This window comes from Eumetopias jubatus, unplaced genomic scaffold, assembly GCF_037043125.1.
Source record: "Eumetopias jubatus isolate StellerSeaLion01/CBP00866 unplaced genomic scaffold, mEumJub1_p1.0 scaffold_6, whole genome shotgun sequence".
Lineage (NCBI taxonomy): Eukaryota > Metazoa > Chordata > Mammalia > Carnivora > Otariidae > Eumetopias > Eumetopias jubatus.
In genome coordinates this window covers 70,349,347-70,375,032 of record NW_028274812.1, presented here as the reverse complement: position 1 = coordinate 70,375,032, position 25,686 = coordinate 70,349,347, and the positions used below count along the sequence as shown (strand labels likewise).

The 25,686-nt window shown below is 36.1% G+C and overlaps 1 protein-coding gene across 2 annotated transcripts in view; it reads right to left on the bottom strand.

Annotated features, from left to right (window-relative positions):
- The window catches only part of RNGTT (RNA guanylyltransferase and 5'-phosphatase), a 317,096-nt gene that overhangs the window by 202,118 nt on the left and 89,292 nt on the right, over positions 1 to 25,686 (bottom strand). Inside the window, exons 10-11 of one of the 2 annotated variants that reach the window (XM_028108105.2) lie at positions 6,254 to 6,325; positions 1,200 to 1,364 (exon numbers count right to left, since the gene is read on the bottom strand). The exons of the other annotated variant lie outside the window; for it this stretch is intronic. Of the exons in view, the coding sequence (XP_027963906.1) occupies positions 1,200 to 1,364; positions 6,254 to 6,325 (237 nt within the window). The remainder of the gene's footprint in view (positions 1 to 1,199; positions 1,365 to 6,253; positions 6,326 to 25,686) is intronic. 2 annotated transcript variants of the gene reach the window in all.

Below are 25,686 nucleotides of genomic sequence, written 5' to 3'. Positions count from 1 at the left end.
TAGCACAGATTCTGACTCAAGAAATATATGATCTAAGACAAATTTTCTTAAATGCTGAATTTGAATTATGACAGCATAAGCTGTCAAGTTGTTTGTTTTTTTAACTGAATGCAAACTGAAACCATGTGGCTTCTGCCCAACTTTTACACTGACTTATAATTTCAAAAGTATTTCTGTAAGAGTACATTGCTCCAGTTAGCAAATTTTCACCAATGACATGGCCCACGTTAATTGTTAGTCAACCTTATTCTTCCCCTACAGACTGGGCAGGGCACAGAAGTAGATACCCTGATAACATCCCTGCTGCCACAACAGACACAAAAGGCAAGCCCTGAACTATGGGAAGATAATGGCAGCAGAGGTCAACTATCAGTTCCATGCCAAGTAGGTGTTATGCAAAATATCAGTAAGACTAGAATGATAGCTTTGTCTACCATGACAGGAAAGAAGACAGGCACTGGCAGTGCTGGGATTACTGATACTATTATATCCAAGGGTCAATACCAAACTGAGTGGATATGAGCGGAAGCAGGTAAGATACAACAAAAATCTACATCATCTAGCATGTGGGATTATACTAGAACATCGTTTAAAACACGTAATTGCATGTGTTGCTATACTTCTTATATGATTCTCTCATAGCCACTCTTCTCCAAAACATAATAATTTCATGGGCATCTTTACTGTCAAATACTATATAGCGGTTAAAAAATAATGTGGCAAACCTCTAAGCACTGACCTGGAAATATTAAGTGAAAAAAACAACAAACCAGAAAGATTCAGTATGAGCATTTTAAGTACCAAAACAACAGGAAGAAATAAAACTCTCAATATATGTGTGTATGCAATTGAATTTTTTAAATTTGAGTATGCACCAACCACTGGTGACCTTCTGAAGGCATAACAGGTGATTTTCACACTATACCATTCTTTACGGTTGATAGCCTTTTAAAAAACATAACATAGATCGTGAATCAAAAACTATTATGAGAAACAAGAAAGTAACCCAGTTTAAGTGTCTACCACTGAGAATCTTACTCTGGAGAAGACTTGGGAATTGCACGTTTGCCCAGAATAGTGCTATATTCAATTAAAATAATTTCTGAAAAAATCAAGACAACTGGGCAGTAAAATGTCACTCATATTCCTCTCACAAGCTGAATTATGACACACTGTAAGTACTAATTAGAAAATTTTACCTTTCTTGAAGTATAGATGTCAAAAAATGGCTTATTTCTGACACTAAATGGTTCCTGTGTTTTGTCAATGAGCCCAGTCTTCATTTTTTCATGTCGAGGACTTATTATTTCTCTTTCTATACACTGCAGACGAATATTAAAATCACAATCTCCAACTGGCTGTGCCTGAATTAAATGAGACAATTATTTAAATTTCAACACTGAAAACTATCTTATCAGCATAATTATTAAGGCTGTCACAGTATACATAGCAGTCTATGTAAAGAGCATCCTTTGGAGTTGTTCAGTGCACAGCCTGCACAACCACATATGCCAGTCCTGATTTCACTAATTAAACACACCTAAACACATACACGGTTGTTTATTTTAAAATTGTAAGTGCATAAAATAGTATGGGAGAGTGGTATAAATCTTCTCTAATATAAGTTGATCTGAAGTTTTCACATCTGAATTAAAGTATTAATATACTCACTAATCATTTTATTATTTGAATTAGTAAAATTATATGAATTAGTAAAATCTGTATAAAACTACAATCCACATAATTCAGGAAAGTATAAGCAAATAACACATCAGAATAAGCAACACAATCACTTATAATGTTTTTTGTTGCTTAAAGTGCTAAGGCTTTACAGACATCAATAAGTAAAAGATAATTATTAGACAAATACATCCTCAACTCTAAAAACTAATATAGAACAAAGTCTCCATAATATACTCAATTATAGTGATAAAGTTCTCCATATACAGTATATATACAATAGGGTACATATATGTGGTACAGATGATTCGAACCATAAAGTAAAAAGTGCATAGACTTTTTCTGTAAATTGAAGGTAGGGGCTTACCCTATCTTAATGGCATATAATAATACAGCTTCTAACATTTCATCTGGGTGACAGTAACCGTCCAGATTAGTAGCATCACCTCATATCAAGTACCCCTCTTCTTTACTTTGCAATTGGACACCCTTCCATAAATTTTTCTCACCTTTTCCTCTTCCTCCTTTTCTCTAATCTATACTACTCAACTAACATTTACACAACCTAATGTTTCCAAATAAGTGACAGCATTTGCTTAAGCTGTGGACATTAAATATGCCTTAAGGATGACCTTTTCTATTGGAAGGATGACAATTTTGATACTCAGCAAAGAATAAGGAGCAAAACAAAGAGAGTAAGCCCTAGGTACGAGGTAGTTTATGTTCCCTTTACACAAGGCATACAACTGTTTATAAAAGGTATGTATTGAGGAAACATCAGTAAATAATCACAAAGTCCATGTGTAATCTTTTCCATGTCACCTACATCATCAATAAGGTTAAAAAACCTAAAATATTAGGCTTATTTATTAGACCGATTAGATGAATTCAGACCCCTATAAAGTTAATGTGGAAGAAGCCGTCCGTTTTTTTTTAAATAGTCTAACAATTATCTAAAAATACTTAAGTAGTCTAAATTCTCTCCTAAATACTTTTCACTTAAAAAAACATATATACATATATATATATAGTGTGTGTATGTATACACACACACACACAAACACACACACACACACATACACAAATCAAAACAACAAGAAAAAATTGAAAGCAAGTTCACCTTCAAATCTATGCTGCCTATAGGAAAGGAAGCATTTGTTAGGCAGGTGGTTAAATCACTGAATACAGACAACAGAAAGAACTCAACAACTATTAACTAACTGGCTTCCTGGTTTTGAATTCTTTCTCACTTCAAAATACTACCCATGTTGCCACTGGAGTTATCTTTCAAAACAATGAAAGTGTGATCCTATCATTACCCTAACTAAAACCCTTCAATAGTGCCCTATTACATCCAGAACTAAGCTAAAATGTCTTATTCAAGTCACCTGGCCCCCTATTCAACAATCTATTCACATTTCTTGCTGTGTCCCACATCCCACCATACATCAAGTACCCTAATAACCTCTAATGCTCATGACCTCCATGATTCTACCCTTCAAAATTAATCCATGTAACTTTATCTGCAAATCCACACTTCCATGACTCAGCTACACCCTGGTTAAACTGAAATACTCTCACCACTCTAGTACCTTTCATATATTCCTGTATCTTTAATATACCTTTACTGTTATTATACTATTATAATTATTTCTTTACATTTATTTCTCATCCATAAGATCGATGGTCCACAAATTTCTTTTGATTTTGTACCCAATCTAAATACATATCCTAACAAATGCTTACAATTTATGCATGTTAATTTTTAACGAGTTGCATACAACTGTGTATGTTATAAAACAGACAAAAACTGAATAAACAGATAAAAAATAAACAAAAGTTCTACTTTCTTCCCAAATCCCACTGTTGAAATGGCCTTCTTTGGAGGCCAGTGTCCTGAATTACGAATTCCCTGAAGGCAAGAAATTATGTCTTATTCATGTGTATATCCAACACCTAGAACAAATTCTTGCTGGACAAAATAAACTAAGGGAACTAAAAAGATTTTAACTATTTTTTCAAAACATCATTTTTTTCTAATAATGACCTTGATTTGGTGATTCAAAATGAGCTGGCTAATCATAAAGGCTCAGTAAATTAAAGAATTAAATATATGATGCTTTCAATGATAAATATATACTAATATCAGAAATAGGAGGGAAATGTGACTTTAAAATCAATGAAATATGGCAATAGGCACTCAACAAATACTTATTGAGTAATTACAGACCTAGTAAAAGCATAACTTAATAATTTTTACAGCAAAATATGGATGAATTTCCTAAACAAGACATAAAAGCACAAACTTTGAGAAGGTCTAGTAAGTCTGATTTCATGAAAATGAAAAACTCCCCCATGCATCAATAGATACTAATTTGCAAAAGATATTGTTTGTCACATATATAACCAAAAAAGGATTAGAATGCAGAAAAGATAATTCCTACACATTAAGAAGATTGACAACCGAATAGAAAAATTAGAAAATTATTCGAACTTACAATTAAATCTCAAAAGAAAAATCCAAACAAGTAAAAATGAACATATGAATCAGGCTTAACTTCATTAGTAACAATGGAAAAGCAAATTAAAACAAGATCAGATGCCATTTCACACATAACCAATTAGCAAAAATTTTAAACTCTGATAATACCAACTGTAGTAAGTTGTTACACCTACTTCTGAGAGGAATTCAGCAATGTAGCAAACACACCTGAAGTTGCCAATTCAGTCAGAATCTCTATGATGTAGGTAGGGGTGAGGAACTGTACCTTTAAAAACACCTCAGGTGCTTACAACCCAAGAATGAGAATTGTCCTAGAGAAATTCTGATGTATGCACACAAGAATATATAAACTGTTTAAAAGTAGTATAACAGCATCAATACTGAGTAAAAAAAAAAAGTGTAACAGCAAAATATGGAAACTCAAATGTTCATCAAAAGGAAAAAAGACAAATTCTGTATATTTATACAAAGCAATACTCAATAGTAATTAAAGGGAATGAACTAAACCTATCTATATTAATACAGATAAATCTCAACAAAATAATGTGGAGTAAATGCTCGGCACCACAATACAGTACGGTATTTATATAACGCTACGAACTTGCACAACAATACCACATATATTTTATGGACACACACATAGGTAGTAAGGTTATTAAAAACATTCATGGAAATAATAAACATCAAATACAGGATAGAAGTTGCTTCTGGGTAAGAGGGTCAAAAATAGAATAAATGAGGTGTGCATGAGAAACTTCTACTGGATCTGTAATGGATTTATTTCTTATTAAAAAGAAAGTGGAGTAAAAATGACACAATGTTAAGCTTTAACAAATCTGGTGGTTAGTACATGTGTATTCCTCATATTATTCACTATACTTTTGTATACGCTGAAATGTTTCATATTTTCTTAAATTAGAAGGCTGTTGTCAAAGACAAAGTTCCCAGGCTAAGAAGTGAACCTGCACAGAATACATATTAAAGCAGAGCTCAGTGTCAAAAGGCACAGGAGACAAAACTCCCACATTCACAACAAAACAATGCCACCCCAACCCTTTATGTCTCATTATGGGCCAATGAACATTATTCCAAAATCTATGATAAGAGTAAGTCAAGTCTGGAAAGCATTACTTCTGAGGCATTTAGTAATCACAAACAGACAAAATTAAAATTTGATGGTTTCTGACCTTGAGTCTCTTAAATAGGAAACTGTTTGAAATCTATAAATCCAACAGAAAATAAAATATGTACATTGAAAATTTCCAGGAAAAAAATGCCTTCAAAGTAGAATAATGCAATCCTGAATCTCCATACTGTAATTTAAAATATATACCCAAAAAGGAACTTTTAAAAAATTTTGTTATAAATCTTCAAAATCCTAAAACTTAAACACTTTTAACTCCAGAATTCTTAATTGCTTTCAGTCTAGTTTGAATACTAAATGACTATGCAATTTGAATAATACATGTCTAGAGGAATGATTATACCTTTTCATAGATGTACACTACTGAGTTTCTCACATTTGCAGAAGTCATCTTGTACTGCCTAAATAGACATTGATACTATAATTAAACATGAACAGGCAGATTCTTGGCTTGTCTAAAACTATAGGAAATGGATAGAAAATATAATTTCTATTTTTATATCTATTTATAACAGAATTTTATATTTTAAGTTTCCTGCCTGTACTCATGAATAACATATTTGTGTCCCCAAGTTATATTCAATACCCATAATCAGCTTCTCTCTCTTTTTTTTTTAAGTGACAGTAATAAAATCTGTGGACTCCTTTTTTTAATCATGTACAGGAAAACTAAAACCAAGAGTTTCCATCTTAAAAAAAAATTCTTATTTTATCAGTTAAACTATCTTTCTTTACTCACTTCAAGTATCTAACAAAATCTAAAGACAAAGGAATGTGCAAAATTATTATTAAGGTATCAAATGAGTTAACTAGAGTCACAGTTTTTCTTTCCTACTTCTCTAAGGCAGTAACACTTTTTATTTGTAAAAATGTATCTTTTATCTCAGGGACAATTTTTATTTATAAATTATATTAAAGGTACTTACATTGAATTTAATTATGTCATATATCAAATATCTAGGAACAGCCTGTCCATTTACTCTGTCAATAATCATTTCCTTGAAAGAGAAAAGAAGGTTAAGTTTCTTCATACTTTAATGGCAATTTCTTCAATTTGATTTAAATAAAACACACACAAAGAAAGCACATAAACCATATATATACAACCTGATAAAACATTAAAATGAACACACTTATACCCAGATCAAATCAATAGACTGTCAACATCCCAAAATTCCCTGTCACCAATTTACTCTGTATTGAAGTAAAATGATATGACAATATCTCATTATGTTTTTCTATTTGAATTGCTATATTTTGTTTTATGTTTGAGTTCCTAAGCAACTATCAGAATAAAGAAACCACAAATTTTAAATTCCAAATATGAAGAATATTTTTTTAAATAATTTTGTGTGGCACCTGGGTGACTTAGTCATTGAGGGTCTGCCTTCGGCTCAGGTCATGATCCCAGGATCCTGGGATCAAGTCCCGCATCGGGCTCCCTGCTCGGCGGAAAGCCTGCTTCTCCCTCTCCCACTCCCCCTGCCTGTGTTCCCTCTCTTGCTATGTCTCTCTCTGTCAAATTAATAAAATCTTTTTTAAAAAAATCATTATTGCTTTAAATTTTGTTATAGGCCAACCACATCACAAAATCTGTAGGTATAAATGGTGCCCTTATTGTAAAATATTCCCCATGCAACCCATGAAGTCTTTCTTGGTCCCATGTCCCTCTATTATGATCAAACAAACAGGACAAGAGAATGTATTACATATCATAGCCATTAAGTGGGAGAAAAAAAAAACTTAAATTCTGCTTAGAATTATTTTAAAATTATTTAAAGATAGGGGTGCCTAGGTGGCTCAGTCATTTGAGTGCCTGACTCTTGGTTTTGGCTCAGGTCATGATCTCATGGCTCCACACTCAGGGGGGAGTCTGCTTGGAGATTCTCTCCCTCTGTCCCTCTCCCCGCTTTCTCTCTCTCCCCCACACTCTAAAATAAATAAATCTTTTTAAAGAAAGATTATAGGTACATAATGCAGTATTTCATAAAATTTTAATTCTTAATAATACATTTTGACCTAAAATTATTTTTCTTTCCTCATATTCTTCCCAGGAAACTACACAGGGTTTTTCTTATGTAATTTCATGACAGAAAATCCACAAAAAAACCATCTAAAATTACAAAGAACACACTGATGTAGGACAGATATACTTTGTTAAGAACTATAATTAATTAATTACTTTCCCAAATATGTATTTGTTAACCTGCAGACATTTATGGTTATCATCCTGAACCCAACACATGGCATAAACTGAATCACTTTATTATCTTAAACTGTTTACTAAATATTTTTACTTAAATACTTGTATCTGAGAATTTTATGAACCATCAAGATGGCACCAAAAACAGGTTTCAATTCATTGTCAAAAATGTGTGGATAGAAATTAAGTGAACTTCCAAGTTCATATAACAGACATCACAGAATTTTTCTCCCAAATTACCTGATGAAATGAGCAAAAACGTGTATTTCTTTGAACATTAAAAAATAGCAAAAAGGAAAACTTATTATCAGCAAGCAAAACAAGTAAAAATAAATATACAAGTAACAATTAAAAACTGAAAACTATCAAGACTGTGATAAAACAAAAAGGCACAGCAGGATTCAGCCCCAAGCCCACTAAATCCCCAGAAGCCCTACTTGTCAACTGACAAATTCTTGATAATTGTTGCTATTACACTCAAATATAGATAGAAACAAACTCAGCAGTTATTCTTCTCTTCTTTTTTTCTCTCTTCTGATTGGAGTAATAAAAATAGCACAATACTCTGTGCCTAAAGATACTCCTGGATTCCACAATGAATTGAAGAAATAATCTGAGCATTACTGGAATGATATATGGCTCCCAATTAGCTGAAGAAAACATTTGCTAAAAGCTTTTTAAAAAGAACAGAACCCAGTGATTCTAACAAAAGATCCAATAAACTAGGCTGAGCTCTTCCCAAATGACCTTCCCACCACAATGTCCCTCTTCCCCAGAGCTGTCATCATTACCCTAGGTTACAGAAAAGTAGATAAACATAAAAGACCTCAGCTTAAAACTTAGTTAAGAAAATTGGAACTCTTCTGTACTGTTGCTGGGACTGTAAAATGGTACCACTATGAAGAGCAGTATGACAGTTCCCTCAAAAAATTAAAAATAGCACCTCCATAGGATCCAGCAATCTCACCTCTGGGTATATATCCCAAAGAACTGAAAGCAGGGTTTTGAAGAGGTATTTGCACACCCATGCTTATAACATCATTATTCCAACAGCTAACAGGTGGGAGCAGCCCAAATATCCATCAACAGATGAAAGAATAAATAAATGTGGTATACAGATGTAGCAGAATGTTATTCAGCCTTGAAAAGAAATTTATCACATGCTGCAACACGAATAAACCTTGAAGACACTATGCTAAGTAAAATAAGCCAGTCACCAAAAAGGCAAATCCTATATGACTTCACTTAATTGAGGTATCTAAAGTAGTTAAAATCACAGAAATAAAAAGAAGAATGATGATTCTCACAGGCATACAGGTAATGAGAAGCTATTTAATGGGTACAGAGTTGCAGTTTTACAAGATAATGTTCTGGAGAACTGTTGCACAAAAATGCGCATATAGTTAACACAACTGAACTGTATCCTTAAAAACAGTTAAGATAGTAAATTTTATGTTATGTGGTTTTACCAAAATTATGAATTAAAAAAAAAATTTAATAAAATCCAGTTAGGAAGGAAAACCAGATTCCCTCTTCTAACCAAACTGGAGAATCAGGAATTAAGACTTACCATCCTGCCTGAAACAACCAAATGTGGACAAAATAGAGGAAGCAATAATTTTCAAAGCACTAGACATCCAACAACAAAGGACAGTAATCTTCTGATTTGTTTAGTGTATATTTTGGTGGGGTCGTTTTCACCCTTTTAGCATTTTGTTCTCTCATTCATCTATTCTACTCTGGACAAAATGACAAGACAGAAAAACTCACCACAAAAAAAAGAACAAGAGGCACTATTGAATGCCAGGGACCTAATCTAATCAATTCAGACATTAGTAAGATGTCAGAACAGGAGTTCAGAATAACGATTATAAAGATACTACCTAGGCTTGAAGAAAACATAAAACACACTGGAGAATTCCTTTCTGGAGAAATAAAACAACTAATATCTAACCAAGTTGAAATCAAAAAGGCTATTAATGAGATGCAATCAAAAATGTGGAGGCTCTAACTGCTAGGATAAATGAGGCAAAAGAGAGAATGAGTGATATAGAAGATCAAATGATGGACAATAAAGCTGAGAAAAAGAGAGATACAAAACTACTGGACCACAAGGGGAGAATTCAAGAGATAGGTGAAACCATAAAACGAAACAATTTTAGAATAATTCGGATGCCAGAAGAAGAAGAAAGAAAGAGAGGAGCAGAAGATATATTGGAGCAAATTATAGCAGAGGACTTTCGTAATTTGGGGAAGGAAACAGGCATCAAAATCCAGGAGGCACAGAGAACCCCCCTCAAAATCAATAAAAATAGGTCAACACCTCAACATCTAATAGTAAAACTCACAAGTCTCAGAGACAAAGACAAAATCCTGAAAGCAGCTCAGGACAAGAGGTCTGTAACCTCCAACGGTAGAAATATTAGATTGGCAGCAGACCTATCCACAGAGAGTTGGCAAGCAAGAAAGTACTGGCATGATATATTCAGAGCACTAAATGAGAAAAATATGCATCCAAGACCACTACATCCAGCTAGGATGTCACTGAAAATAGAGAGAGATAAAAAGCTTCCAGGACAAACAAAAACTAAAAGAATTTGTGAACACCAAACCAGCCCCACAAGAAATATTGAAAGGGGTCCTCTAAGCAAAGAAAGAGCCTAAAAGTAACATAGACCAGAAAGGAACAGAGACAATATACAGTATACAATATCACCTTACAGGCAATACAATGGCACTAAATTCATATCTTTCAATAGTTACACTGAATGTAAATGGGCTAAATGCCCCAATCAAAAGACACAGGCTATCAGATGGGATAAAAAAACAAGACCCATCGATATGCTGTCTGCAAGAGACTCATTTTAGACCCAAAGACACCTGAAGATTTAAAGTGAGGGGGTGGAAAACCATCTACCATGCGAACGGGCATCAAAAGAAAGCTGGGGTGGCAATCCTTATATCAGACAAATTAGATTTCAAACCAAGACTATAATAAGAGAAGAGGAAGGACACTACAACATACTTAAAGGGTCTATCCAATAAGAAGCTCTAACAATTGTAAATATTTATATGCCCCTAAGATGGGAGCAGCCAATTATATAACCAAATTAATAACAAAATCAAAGAAACACATCAATAATAATACAGTAATAATAGGGGACTTTAACACCCCCCCTCAATGAAATGCACAGATCATCTAAGCAAAAGATCTACAAGGAAATAAAAGCTTTAAATGACAAATTGGACCGATGTGTTTTCACAGATATATTCAGAAAATTCCATCCCAAAGCAACAGAATACACATTCTTCTCTACTGCCCATGGAACATTCTCCAGAGCAGATCACATCCTGGGTCACAAATCAGGTCTCCACTGGTACCAAAAGACTGGGATCAATCCCTACATATTTTCGGAACACAATGCTTTGAAACCAGAACTCAATCACAAGAGGAAAGTCAAAGAACTCAAATACATGAGGGCTAAGGAGCATCCTACTAAAGAATGAATGGGTCAACCAGGAAATTAAAGAATTTAAAAAATTCATGGAAACAAATTAAAATGAAAACACAACTGTTCAAAATCTTTGGAATGTTGCAAAGGCGGTCCCTAAGAGGAAAGTATATAGCAATACCAGCCTTTCTCAAGAAACAAGAAAGGTCTCAAATATACAAGCTAACCCTACACCTAAAGGACCTGAAGAAGGAACAGCAAATAAAGCCTAAACCCACCAGGAGAAGAGAAATAATAAAGATTGGAGCAGAAATCAATGAAATAGAAACCAAAAGAACAGTAGAACAGATCAATGAAACTAGGAGCTAGTTCTTTGAAAGAATTAATAAGATTGATAAACCCCTGGAAAGCCTTATCAGAAAGAAAAGAGAATGGACCCAAATTAATAAAATCATGAATGAAAGAGGAGAGAGCACAACCAACACCAAAGAAATGCAAACAATTATAAGAACATATTATGAGCAACTATATGGCAGCAAATTAGATAACCTGGAAGAAATGGATGCATTCCTAGAGATGCATAAACTACCAAACTGAAACAGGAAGAAACAGAAAACCTGAACAGACCCATAAACACTAAGGAAATTGAAGCAGTAATCAAAAATATCCCAAAAAACAAGAACCCAGGGCCATACAGCTTCCCAGGGGAATTGTACCAAACATTTAAAGAAGAATTAATACCTATTCTTCTGAAGCTGTTCCCAAACATAGAAATGGAAGGAAAACTTCCAAACTCATTTTATGAAGCCAGCATTACCTTGATCCCAAAACCAAAGACCCCATCAAAAAGGAGAACTACAAACCAATATCCCCGATGAACATGGATACAAAAATTCTCACCAAAATACTAGCCAGAAGGATCCAACAGTACATTAAAAGGATTATTCACCATGACCAAGTGGGATTTATTCGTGGGCTGCAGGGTTGGTTCAACATCTACAAATCAATCAGTGTGATACAATACATTAATAAAAGAAAGAACAAGAACATATAATCCCCTCAATAGATGCAGAAAAAGCATTTGACAAAGTACAGCATCCTTTCTTGATTAAAACTCTTCACAGTGTAGGGATAGAGGGTACATACCTCAATATCATAAAAGCCATCTATGAAAAGCCCACAGTGAATATCATCCTCAAAGGGGAAAAACTGAGAGCTTTTCCCCTACAGTCAGGAACACGGCTGGAATGTCCACTATCACCACTGCTGTTCAACATAGTACTAGAAGTCCTAGCCTCAGCAATCACACAGCAAAAAGAAATAAAAGGCATCCTCAGGCGCCTGGGTGGCTCAGTTGGTTAAGCGACTGCCTTCGGCTCAGGTCATGATCCTGGAGTCCCGGGATCGAGTCCCACATCGGGCTTCCTGCTCAGCAGGGAGTCTGCTTCTCCCTCTGACCCTCTTCCCTCTCATGCTTTCTCTCTCTCATTCTCTCTCTCTCTCAAATAAATAAATAAAATCTTTAAAAAAAAAAAAAAGAAAGAAAGAAAGAAAGAAAAGGCATCCGAATCGGCAGAGAAGAAGTCAAACCCTCACTCTTTCCCAATGACACGATATTCTATGTGGAAAACCCAAAAGACTTCATCCCAAAACTGCTAGAACTCATACAGGAAATCAGCAAAGTGGCAGGACATAAAATCAATGCACAGAAATCACTTGCATTTCTATACACTAACAATGAGATAGAACGAAGAGAAATTAAGGAATCGATCCCATTTACAATTGCATCCAAAACCATAAGATATCTAGGAATAAATCTAACTAAAGATGCAAAGGATCTGTATTCAGAAAACTACAGAACACTCATTAAAGAAATGGAGGAAGACACAAAGAAATGGAAAAACGTTCCATGCTCATGGATTGGAAGAAGAAATATTGTTAAAATGTCTATGCTACCTAGAGCGATCTACACATTTAATGCAATCCCTATCAAAATACCATCAACCTTTTTCAAAGAAACGGAACAAATAATCCTAAAATTTGTATGGAACCAGGAAAGACCCCGAATAGCCAGAGGAATGTTGAAAAAGAAGAGCAAAACTGGTGGCATCACAATTCCGGAATTTGAGCCCTATTACAAAGCTGTAATCATCAAGACAGTATGGTACTGGCCCAAAAACAGACAGATCAATGGAACAGAATAGAGAGCCCAGAACTAGACCCTCAACTCCATGGTCAACTAATCTTCAATAAAGCAGGAAAGAATGTCCAATGGAAAAAGTCTCTTAAACAAATGGTGTTGGGAAAATTGGACAGCCACATGTAGACGAATGAAACTGAACCATTTCTTTCACACACAAAATAGACTCAAAATGGATGAAAGACCTAAATGTGAGACAGGAATCCGTCAAAATCCTTGAGAAGAACACAGGCAGCAACCTCTTTGACCTCAGCCGCAGCAACTTCTTCCTAGAAACATCGCCAAAGGCAAGGGAAGCAAGGGCAAAAATGAACCATTGGGGCTTCATCAAGATAAAAAGCTTTTGCACAGCAAAGGAAACAGTCAACAAAACCAAAAGACACCCGACCAAATGGGAGAAGATATTTGCAAATGACATATCAGATAAAGGGCTAGTCCAAAATCTATAAAGAATTTATCAAACTCAACACCCAAAAAACAAATAATCCAAGAAATGGGCAGAAGACATGAACAAACATTTCTGCAAAGACATCCAAATGGCCATCAGATACATGAAAAAGTGCTCGACATCGCTCGGCATCAGGGAAATCCAAATCAAAACCTCAATGAGATACCACCTCACACCAGTCAGAATGGCAAAAATTAACAAGTCAGGAAATGACAGATGTTGAAAGGATGCAGAGAAGGGGAACCCTTTTCCACTGTTAGTGGGAATGCAAGCTGGTGCAGCCACTCTGGAAAACAGTATGGAGGTTCCTCAAAAAGTTGAAAATAGAGCTACCCTATGACACAGCAATTGCACTACTGGGTATTTACCCCAAAGATACAAATGTAGTGATCCGAAGGGGCACATGCACCCCAATGTTTATAACAGAAATGTCCATAATAGCCAAACTATGGAAAGAGCCTAGAGCCTGTCCAACAGATAAATGGATAAGGACAATGTGGTATATATATACAATGGAATATTACACAGCCATCAAAAAAAAAATGAAATCTTGCCATTTGCAACGACATGGCTGGAACTAGAGGGTATTATGCTAAGCAAAATAAGTCAATCAGAGAAAGATAAGTATCATATGATCTCACTAATATGAGGAATTTGAGAAATAAGACAGAGGATCATAGGGGAAGGGAGTGAAAACTGAAACAAGATGAAACCAGAGAGGAACTCTTAATAAGAATCTCTTAATCTCAAACCATAAGAGACTCTCAATCTCAGGAAACAGAGGGTTGCTGGAGTGGAGGGGGGTGGGAGGGATGGGGTGGCTGGGTGATGAACACTGAGGACGGTATGTACTATAGTGAGCGCTGTGAATTGTGTAAGACTGATGAATCATAGACCTGTACCCCTGAAACAAATAATACATTATATGTTAATAAAAAATTTTTTTAAAAAAAGAAACAAAAGGGGCACCTGGGTGGCTCAGTCGTTAAGTGTCTGCCCTCAGCTCAGGTCATGATCCCACGGTCCTGGGATCGAGCCCCTCACTGGGCTCCCAGCTCAGCAGGAAGCCTGCTTCTCCCTCTCCCACTCCGCATGCTTGTGTTCCCTCTCTCACTGTGTCTCTCTCTCTCTCTGTCAAATAAATTAAATAAAATCTTAAAAAAAAAAGAAAGAAAAAAATACAAAAAAAAAAAATCCTGCATGTTTAACTTTTCTATATTCCATTTTCTTTTTCTGAAGTCCTCAGGTATCCACCCTTCTACCTATCCATCCAATATTTCCTGAGCCCAAACTATGTATTAGACACAGCCCTAAATGCTGCAGAATTAAGCATACAATCCCTACCTTCAAAGGAGAGTCCCAGGAAGAGAAGAAAATACATAAGTAGCTGGGTCCAATGAAGAGTTCTAGTTTTAATGATAGATGGCTATATAGAGTGACCATGCAGCTTACTGTCTGTATCAGAATACTTCTGAGAATGAAACAGATTCCTATTAATAACTACACAAGACAACAGATGTAAACCTACACTATTTCAGCCAAATAAGGACATATGGTATAAGCTTAACAAGTAGTTATTTCTAATTGAAGAATAAGAGAAAGATTTGATAATAAGACATTGTGACCTATTAGTCAAATCCTGAAAGATACAAGTGGATATCTCCTAGCAGGACAGTAAATGAGCCAAACAGTATTACAAAGGCATGAAAAATGGTGGTTTTGAGTAAACTGTCCAAAACTCAGTACAGATGGAGCTTATGGTTTAAGGGTTCACAATCAAAGACAATGCTAAAGATATAAGCATGGCCCAGATAAAAAGAATATTATGTTTAGTAGTTTGGGTTTCATGATATGGGCAGTGGGGAACCACTGAAGGGTTTTAATGAGAGGAAGTAATTAATTGTTCTCTGGAAACGTGTAGACCTTCAAAGCTCATCTCAAAGCTCAAAAGCTCATCTCCCACTTGATTCTAATTATCATAGTCCACCCTGGTGATGAAATGTTCTGGAATTAGATAGCAGTAATGGCTGTACAATCTTGTGATATATTAAAGACTACCAAATTATACAGCTTAAAAGGATGAATTTTATAGTACATGAATCATATTTCAATTTTTAAAAATAAAACTAAATTTTTAAAAAATTCTAAAATCAGTTCCTCAGAATGAAGGAAAATGATGGAACCCCAGATACACAGCATATTGATTATATACATTCTGTAACTATAGGCACAACAAAATGACTGAAAGAAAATACAACAAAATGTTAAAATGTAACCTCTTCTTGACAGTTGAATTTTTCTACTTTATGATGTACAGACTTTCTAAAATTTTAAAAATGAGTATGCATATTCCTTTACAAAAACATTAACAGTTGAAAAGACATGTCATTTTCCCAAGATTCTTCCTATTAACTTTGGTGATTAACTGTTATATTCTCCTCTTAGCCTCAATATAAAATCAACTGAGTTTCACTGATTGTTTCAAATGAATTAATGCCACATTTCTAAACTCCTATTTTCCACATTTTGTGGGTCAAAGAACATAATTTAGAGAGCAAAACAAAAGCTTCAATGCTCACATCTGACAGCCAGACAATTAGGTAGTTTGAGTTATTCTTGGATTTGGAATTTTACAAAAACAATTTGCAAATGAAAATGTAGAAGAAACAGGAAACTACAGAGGACTGTTTTAATTAACTAACTGGAAAAACAGATATGGCAACTATAATTCTGGCCCAAGTAAATTGACATCATGAATCATATTGCTATTTTAAAACTTAGCAAGAGTCTATTATGCAGCTTTCATTTGTCCAAGTTTGGGGTGAAGATAAATAGTACTGCTCAGTTAAATCTGCAGATGGTTAAACATCTAATTTTTAAGCATTATTTCCTACCTGGAATGCCCTCAGGCCGTGTCCAACAAAAATCTCTTTCTAAAGAAATCTTTCCGTATCTAATGCCAATTTCTCTATAAAACATCTTTCATTCCAAACTAACTAGATTTAATTTATTTCTCCTCTAAACCACCACTGGACTTTTAAAATACCAATCGTCAAAGTACTGTTTCATTTGAAGGTCTCCTCCATCACTACCAATTTTTCTCCACCCCTACTAAATGAAGTAAAAAGTCTCAAAGGTGAGGCCTTTTTTTCACCCCTCTGCACTCTTGGCATAGCAATTTGAACATGAAAGGCATTCAAAAAATAGTAGTTCAATGATAAACTATGCTAAGCTGTGGCAAATGCTTTAACTTAAAGCGTTTTTCTTCCTTTCATTTTACTGATTATAATGCTGAAAAACTGTATCTTAAATGAAGTAACAAAAACAAAAATGTTCTTGCTGTTCCCGTGAACTCACTAGCAGAGCTGCCACACTGACTGTGCAGTTTACAAACAGCGCAACTCCAAGGGTGCCAGTCACACGAACTATAACGAGAATGGAGCACACTGGAGACAGGCAGTGCACAACGCTTCCAACCTTACATAGTGGCTGTGTCAACCACTGGGGACACACACCCATATATGTTCCAAATGTTTATGTATATATACGTGTCATTTTATTACAAAATGACATTTTACTACAGCCCCACAGAGTACACAGTACTCTTTGTTTTGTGACTCTATTTACTCTGCTCGGTCTCTGCCACTACATCCAACTATACGACCTTCTATCTTCCTTTCTAATCTTTACTACCTGGTTCATAATCATCCTCTCAATCTGGATTCCTACCATCACTCACTAGGAACCACCTAATCATTTTCCTTGATCTTACTTCCACTGCCCTTCTTCACACGACCTCAACCTCTCAACCTCTCAACCTCCCTAAGATCACATCCTGAACCTTCTCATCACCACAAACTATATCTCAGAAGTGACTAATTCAAGCAGCCTATTCTCCCATCAGTCTTCCATCTTCTGGTTTGCATACTCCAATGTCTAGCTGGTAAATAAAAACAAAGCACATGGGATAGGGGCCACAAGCATTCAAAACACTTGAAAAGTGATATTCCCTCTGTTAAACAAATACATATTTTATGCATGTGGTTTTCATTAAGATCATCCTATCACTGAGAATTTAAATAAACATTCACAAGCCACTTCCTATCCAATAGCGGATAAAAACCAGAAAGAGGAGCAAATTTCACCTTAAGACAAGAAATCATTCTCGTACAAATTCCAGAGAATTATTAGCCACATATAATTCAATCTGGCTCATGAAAAAGATACAACATTGAAGAAAGGTTAGAAATTTTAAAAATGTAGGTAAGTAGTATCTCTGTAGAAAGGAGACCTGCAGTTGTGAGAAGTTATAATAAAGATGTAGAGTCCCTTTTTCCCTCAAAGAAAGGCAGTGAATGTGTGGCAAAGAGATAAACCATACAACCAACGGGTGCCTGAGTGGCTCAGTCGTTAAACATCTGCCTTAGGCACAGGTCATGAGCCCAGGGTCCTGGAATAAAGCCCCACATCAGGCTCCTGCTCGGTGGGTGGCCTACTTCTCCCTCTCCCACTCCCCCTTCCTGTGTTCTTGTTCTCACTCTCTGTCAAATAAATACATAAAATCTTTAAAAAAAAAAAAAAACATACAACCAAAAACAGCAAAGAGAAAGATGAATGGTCTGAAGGCAAGCCTACCAGAGATTACTCTGCAAAGTATAAGCTTACTGTTGTATAGATTTGCACATGAAGTATAACCTAACTTCTTAATCAAATAGCCTATTCACCCAAAAGCTAAAGAGAGCAAGTGGCAAACCTCAGAATAGCCAGGAAACTGGATGCACTTGGACTGCCAAACATTAAACTGTATGCTTAACTCAAAGTATTAAAATCAATCTAAAACTACCACTGAAAGACCAAAATACCAATAGAATGAGAAAACAAATCAAGAAAGAAACAATGATATATAAGGAAATCCACTATACAATAAAAATTATATATCCAATTAAAAAGGAAAAATAGATTAGCAGAATGGTGTTGAGGCAACAGTTTAGACAGTTGGAAATAAATAAAATCATACCCTTATCCACTCCTTTTATCAAAATGTATTTCAGGTAGATCAAATATTTAAATATACAAATAAAACCACAGAAATACTAGAAGGAAATACAGGTGAGTATTATAATAATTCTAAAGTAAAAATATGAACAAAAGGAAGAAAAATAAGTAAAAATTTTTTAAAATGACACAAAAGCCAAATATTAAAAACTAAAATGTTCATAATTTTACCGAAATTCCTATATAAATTTAAATTTGTGCCACAAAAAACATCAAAAAAGTAAAATACATTTTTTCAAAATATGTATCACAAAGGAATACCCTAATAGACAAAAATTTCTTATAAATCAGTAAGAAAAAGATGAACACCCAACAGAAAAACATATAAGGGATCTGAACCAGCAACTCACAGAAGAAATAGAGTAAATCATAAGGAAGTAACAAAATGTTAAACCTCATTAACAATTCACATAAATGGAAAAAAAGTAAACATTTATTTACTCTGTCAGACACTAGTATCAGCACTTTATAAACTATCCAAATTTATCTTCACAACAGCACCAAAATCTAAGTACTGTCTTTAGCCTCCCTTCACTACTGAATAAATTATTTAAATCTCTCATATACTAACTGATGCAGCCAATAGGCACCAACAGTTAGAGTCAGAGCTCTTAACTACTAAGCTATACTGTCCTATAAAATAGAAAAGAATTCCTTCTCTCATCAAATTAGAAAATATTCAATTTTCAAAACCCAGTGTTTAAGACAGTGTACAAATTCTTTAAATATGGTTGGTAGACTTGTGCATAGGTTCAAACTTTCTGGAAAGAAGGGTACCAATTATACCTGTCAGTGCAGTACAGTGGGCACGCCCTCAAACGTAGCATACTTAACAAGGTAGAGCTATTACCATCCCCTCCTTAGGAGCACTACTCCTCTTACACACCAAGCTATAGTACTACCAATGAGTGCCTGGCCTCCACTGTCATTCTTCCATAAGTATGTAACTCAGGCAAGGCCCTTTGGAGTCTTCCCTGGGATTGACAAAAGGATGTCGGAAGAAAAAGTTCTCTTTCTGCTTACACTACAATGCAACTTGCCTCTCATGTGAAAGAGTCTTCATGAAGAACGAGACCAAACAAACAAGCAAAGAAAGAGAATGACAGAGCCTGGCCAGTATCCTGTGAGGCCCCAGATCCAACCTGAAGCAGGCCAAGCTGAAACAATTACTTATGCCAATCAAGTTCTTTTTTTCCTCAGTTACGTTAAGTTGGACTTCAGTTACTTGCAATCAAAAGATTCTTAATACACATTATAAACTCACCTCTAAGAATCTTCTTATTATAAAAATTGCACAATTGTGGAGGAGTACAAGATGGCTGAGGAGTAGGAAACCTTAATTTCAACTGGTCCCAGAAATTCAGCTAGACAGGTATCAAATGATTCCCAACACCTGAGAACTCAACCAGAAATCAAAGAAAAGAATAGCTGCAACCCTACAAGGAGAAAAGCAACCACTTTCTGCAAGGTAGGAGGGGCAGAGAAGTGAGTCTGAGGCGATATATGGGAAGAGAGACCCCAGGGGGAAGGAGATTCCATCACCCAGCTACCAGCAAGTGACAGAGCAGCAGAGCACAAAACTGGAACTTTTAGAAATCTGCTCCAGTGAGAGACATCGTTCAGATGGCTAAGCGGGGGATGGAACCCTCGCTGAGACAGTGCGATCTTAGGATCCCTGGGGTCAAAGGAAGACTGGGGATGCTTGAGTGAGGCAGAGTTCCCAGGTATTGGAGCGGTGAAGCCGGCTTCAAAGAGTGAGCTCAGGAGTGGGCTGTCAGCTTGGGGTTGCCATACACCACAAACTGCGACACAGTCAGGCTACTGTTTTCCTAGCAGGGGCCCAACAAGTGGCAGAACCGGCAAAACCCCCCATTCCTCCCCCAGGGAGGAGTGGTGGGGGAGCATGCTCCAGTTGTCTACAGGCTTTGGAGACTCAAAACAGGGTCATATGCCTGAGACAGAAATGCTGAGTCACAGGCCAGGAGAGCACAGAGTGGGAAGGAGACCAGGGACACAGGAGTGATTGACACTTTACTCTGAGGGCACATTAAGGAGTGGGGCCCAGAGTTCTCGGCTCCAGGGCAGAGATTGGAAGGAGCCATTTTCATTCTTATCCTCTAAAGCTGCGTGGAAAGCCTTCAAGGAACAAAAGCCACGGAGAGCAAACCTGAGCACTGCTTAGCCAGGCCCCCTGGCAAGGGTGATACAATTCCACCTGGGGCAAATGCACTTGAAAATCAATCCCAACAGGACCCTCCCCCAGAAAATCAGCAAGAACATCCAGCCAAGACCAACTTTACTGATCAGTGAGAACTGCAAAACTCCACCACAAGGGGAATACACATAGAATTCGTGGCTTTTTTTCCATGATTCCTTAGTCTTTCAACTTTAATTTTTTTTCTTTCCTTTTCCAACCAATTTCTTATTATATCAACTCCTTTTTAAAATCTTTTTTAATTTTCATTTTTTACATTCTAACCCTTCATTATACTTAATCTTATTTCACATATATATATAAGTTTTTCTTTCTTTAAAATTTTGGGATTCTAACAGAACAAAATATACCCAAAATGTAGTGTATGGCTCTATTCACTTGTCTGATCATATTCTCTTTTATGTTGTTTTTTATTTTCTTCTTTTTTGTTGTTTGTTTTGTTTTGTTAAAGTCTTTTTTATTTTCATCTTTACAATTACATTCTATTTTTCAATGTATTTAATTTTATTTCTGTATAAATAAGTTTTTCTTTTTATACAATTTTGAGATGTAGTTTCTTCTAGCAAAATGACCAAAATACACACAGGAGAGAGTGTACTGCTCTGTTCTCTTCATATGTCCGTTTAATCCCTTCCATTTTGTTGTTGTTGGTTTTTTATTCTCTTTTGTTTTTTCCTTGTCTTTTAATTTCCAAATTCATAATTACATTCCATCCTTACATTGCCTTTAATTTTATTTTTGTACATATATAAGTTTTTCTTTCTTTACAATTTTGGGATCTAGTTTTCAAAAAAAAAAAAAGACCAAGATACACATGGAATACAGTGTATGCTCTATTCTGCTCACCTGTCTGCCATATTCTTTTTTTCCTTTTCTCTCCCCCCCCCCCCCCCGCCCCCACTCCCAGTTTCAGGTCTCTTCTGATTTCCTTAGAGTATATTTCTCTGGGGTCGTTGTTGCCATTTTAGTATTTTGTCCTCTTGTTCAGCTATTCTTCACTGGACGGAATAAGACGAAAAATTCACCTCAAAAAACAGAACAAGAGGCAGTACTGAATGCCAGGGACCTAATCAATACGCACATAGCAAGATGATAGAACAGGAGTTCGGAAAAACAATTATAAAGATACTACCTGGGCTTGAAGAAAGCATAAAAGACACTGGAGAATCCCTTTCTGGAGAAATAAACAACTAATATCTAACCAAGTCGAAATCAAAAAGGCTATTAATGAGATGCAATCAAAAAAGTGGAGGCTCTAACTACTAAGGAAATGAGGCAGAAGAGAGAATTAAAGATATAGAACACCAAATAATAGAGAAAAAGAAGCTGAGAAAAAAGAGAGATACACATCTACTGGATCACAAGGGGAGAATTCGAGAGATACGTGAAACCATAAAGCGAAACAATATTAGAATAATTCGGATGCCAGAAGAAGGGGAGAGAGGGGCAGAAAATATTGGAGCAAATTATAGTGGAGAACTTCACTAATCTGGGGAAGGAAACAGGCATCAAAAACCAGGAGGCACAGAGAACCCCCTCAAAATCAGTAAAAATAGGTCAACACCCTCACATATAATAGTGAAACTTACAAATCTCAGAGGCAAAGAAACTCCTGAAAGCAGCTCAGGACAAGAGGTCTGTAACCTACAAGGATAGAAACATTAGATTGGCAGCAGACCCATCTACAGAGACCTGGCAGCAAGAAAGGACTGGCATGATATATTCAGGGCGCTCAATGAGAAAAATATGCAGCCAAGAATACTTTATCCAGCTAGGATGTCATTCAAAATAGAAGGAGTGACAAAAAGGTTCCAGGAGAAACAGAAACTAAAAGAATTTGTGATCACCAAACCGGCCATACAAGAAATATTGAAAGGGGTCCTCTAAGCAAACAGAGAGCCCAAAAGTACACAGACCAGAAAGGAACAGAGACAATATACAGTAGCAGTCACCTTACAGGCAATACAATGGCACGAAATTCCTGTCTTTCAATAGTGACACTAAATGGGCTAAATGCCCAATCAAAAGACAAAGGGCATCATCAGATTGGATAAAAAAGCAAGACCCATCAATATGCTGTCAGCAAAAGGCTCATTTTAGACCCAAAGACACCTCCAGATTTAAAGTGAGGGGGTGGAATACCATTTATCATACTAATGGACATCAAAAGAAAGCTGAGGTGGCAATCCTTATATCAGACAAATTAGATTTTAAACCAAAGACTGGAATAAGAGATGAGGAAGGACACTATATCATAATTAAAGGGTCTATCCAACAAGAAGATCTAACAATTATAAGTATTTATGCCCCTAACATGGGCGCAGCCAATTATATAAGCCAATTGAAAACAGAATCAAGGAAACACATTGATAATAGTACAATAATAGTAGGGGGCTTTAACACCCCGCTCACTGCAATGGCCAGATCATCTAAGCAGAAGATCAACAAGGAAATGAGGGTCTGAATGACACGCTGGACCAGATGGACTTCACAGATATATTTAGAACATCTCACCCCAAAGCAACAGAATACACATTCTTCTCGAGTGCACATGGAACATTCTCCAGAATAGATCACATCCTGGATCACAAATCAGATCTCAACCGGTACCAAAAGACTGGAATCATTCCCTGGATATTTTCAGACAACAATGCTTTGAAACTGGAACTCAGTCATAAGAGGAAAGTTGGAAAGAATTCAAATGCATGGAGGCTAAGGAGCATCCTATTAAAGAATGAATGGGTCAACTAGAAAAGTAAAGAAGAATTAAGAAAATTCATGGAAACAAATGAAATGAAAACACAACTGCTCAAAACCTTTGGAATGCTGCAAAGGTGGTCCTAAGAGAGACATATGTAGCACTACAAGTCATTCTCAAGAAACAAGAAAGGTCTCAAATACACAAGCTAACCCTACACCTAAAGGACCTGGAGAAAGAACAGCAAATAAAGCCTAAACCCACCAGGAGAAGAGAAATAATAAAGATTAGAGCAGAAATCAACGAAATAGAAACCAAAAGACCGGTATGACAGATCAATGAAACTGGGAGCTGGTTCTCTGAAAGAATTAATAAGATTGATAAACCCCTGGACAGACTTATCAAAAAGAAAAGAGAAAAGACCCAAATTAATAAAATCATGAATGAAAGGGGAGAGATCACAACCAACACCAAAGAAATGCAAACAATTATAAGAACATATTATGAGCAACAATATGCTGACAAATTAGGCAATCTGGAAGGTATGGATGCATTCCTAAAGAGTATAAACTACCAAAACTGAACCTACCAAAACCTGAACAGACCCATAACCAGCTAGGAAATTGAAGCAGCAATCAAAAATCTCCCAAAAAACAAGAAACCGGGCCGGACATCTTCCCAGGGGAATTCTACCAAACATTTAAAGAAGAAATAATACCTATTCTCCTGAAGCTGTTTCAAAAAATTGAAATAGAAAACTTCCAAACTCTTTCTATGAGGCCAGCATTACCTTCATCCCAAAACCAGACAAAGACCCCACCAAAAAGAATTCCAGACCAATATCCCTGATGAACATGGATGCAAAAATTCTCACCAAAATACTAGCCAATAGGATCCAACAGTACATTAAAAGCATTATTCACGGGCACCTGGGTGGCTCAGTCAGTTTAAGCGACTGCCTTTGGCTCAGGTCATGATCCTGGAGTCCCAGGATCGAGTCTTGCGTCGGGCTCCCTGCTCCGCGGGGAGTCTGCTTCTCCCTCTGACCCTCTTCCCTCTCGTGCTCTCTATCTCTCATTCTCTCTCTCAAATAAATAAATAAAATCTTTAAAAAAAAAAAAAAGGATTATTCACTATGACCTGGTAGGGTTTATTCCTGGTATGCAAGGGTGGTTCAACTTCCAGAAATCAATCAACCAAATACACTATATTAATAAAAGAAAGGACAAGAACCATATAATCCTCTCAATAGATGCAGAAAAAGCATTTGACAAAGTACAGCATCCTTTCTTGATTAAAGCTCTTCACAGTGTAGGGATAGAGGGTACATACCTCAATATCATAAAAGCCATCTATGAAAAGCCCACAGTGAATATCATCCTCAAAGAGGAAAAACTGAGAGCTTTTCCCCTACACTCAGGAACACGGCAGGAATGTCCACCATCACCACTGCTGTTCAACATAGTACTAGAAGTCCTAGCCTCAGCAATCACACAACAAAAAGAAATAAAAGGCATCCGAATCAGCAGAGAAGTCAAACCCTCCTCTTTCCTGATGACACGATACTCTCTGTGGAAAACCCAAAAGACTCCACCCCAAAACTGCTAGAACTCATACAGGAAATCAGCAAAGTGGCAGAATATAAAATCAATGCACAGAAATCACTTGCATTTCTATACACTAACAATGAGATAGAACGAAGAGAAATTAAGGAATCGATCCCATTTACAACTGCATGCAAAACCATAAGATATCTAGGAATAAATTTAACCAAAGATGCAATATGGATTGGAAGAACGAATATTGTTAAAATGTCTATGCTACCTAGAGCAATCTACACATTCAGTGCAATCCCTATCAAAATACCATCAACTTTTTCCCCAGAGCTGGAACAAATAATCCTAAAATTTGTATGGAACCAGAAAAGACCCCGAATAGCCAGGGGAATGTTGAAAAAGAAAACCAAAACTGGGGGCATCACAATCCCGGACTTTAAGCTATATCACAAAGCTGTAATCATCAAGACAGTATAGTACTGACACAAAAACAGACACATAGATCAATGGAACAGAATAGAGAGCCCAGAAA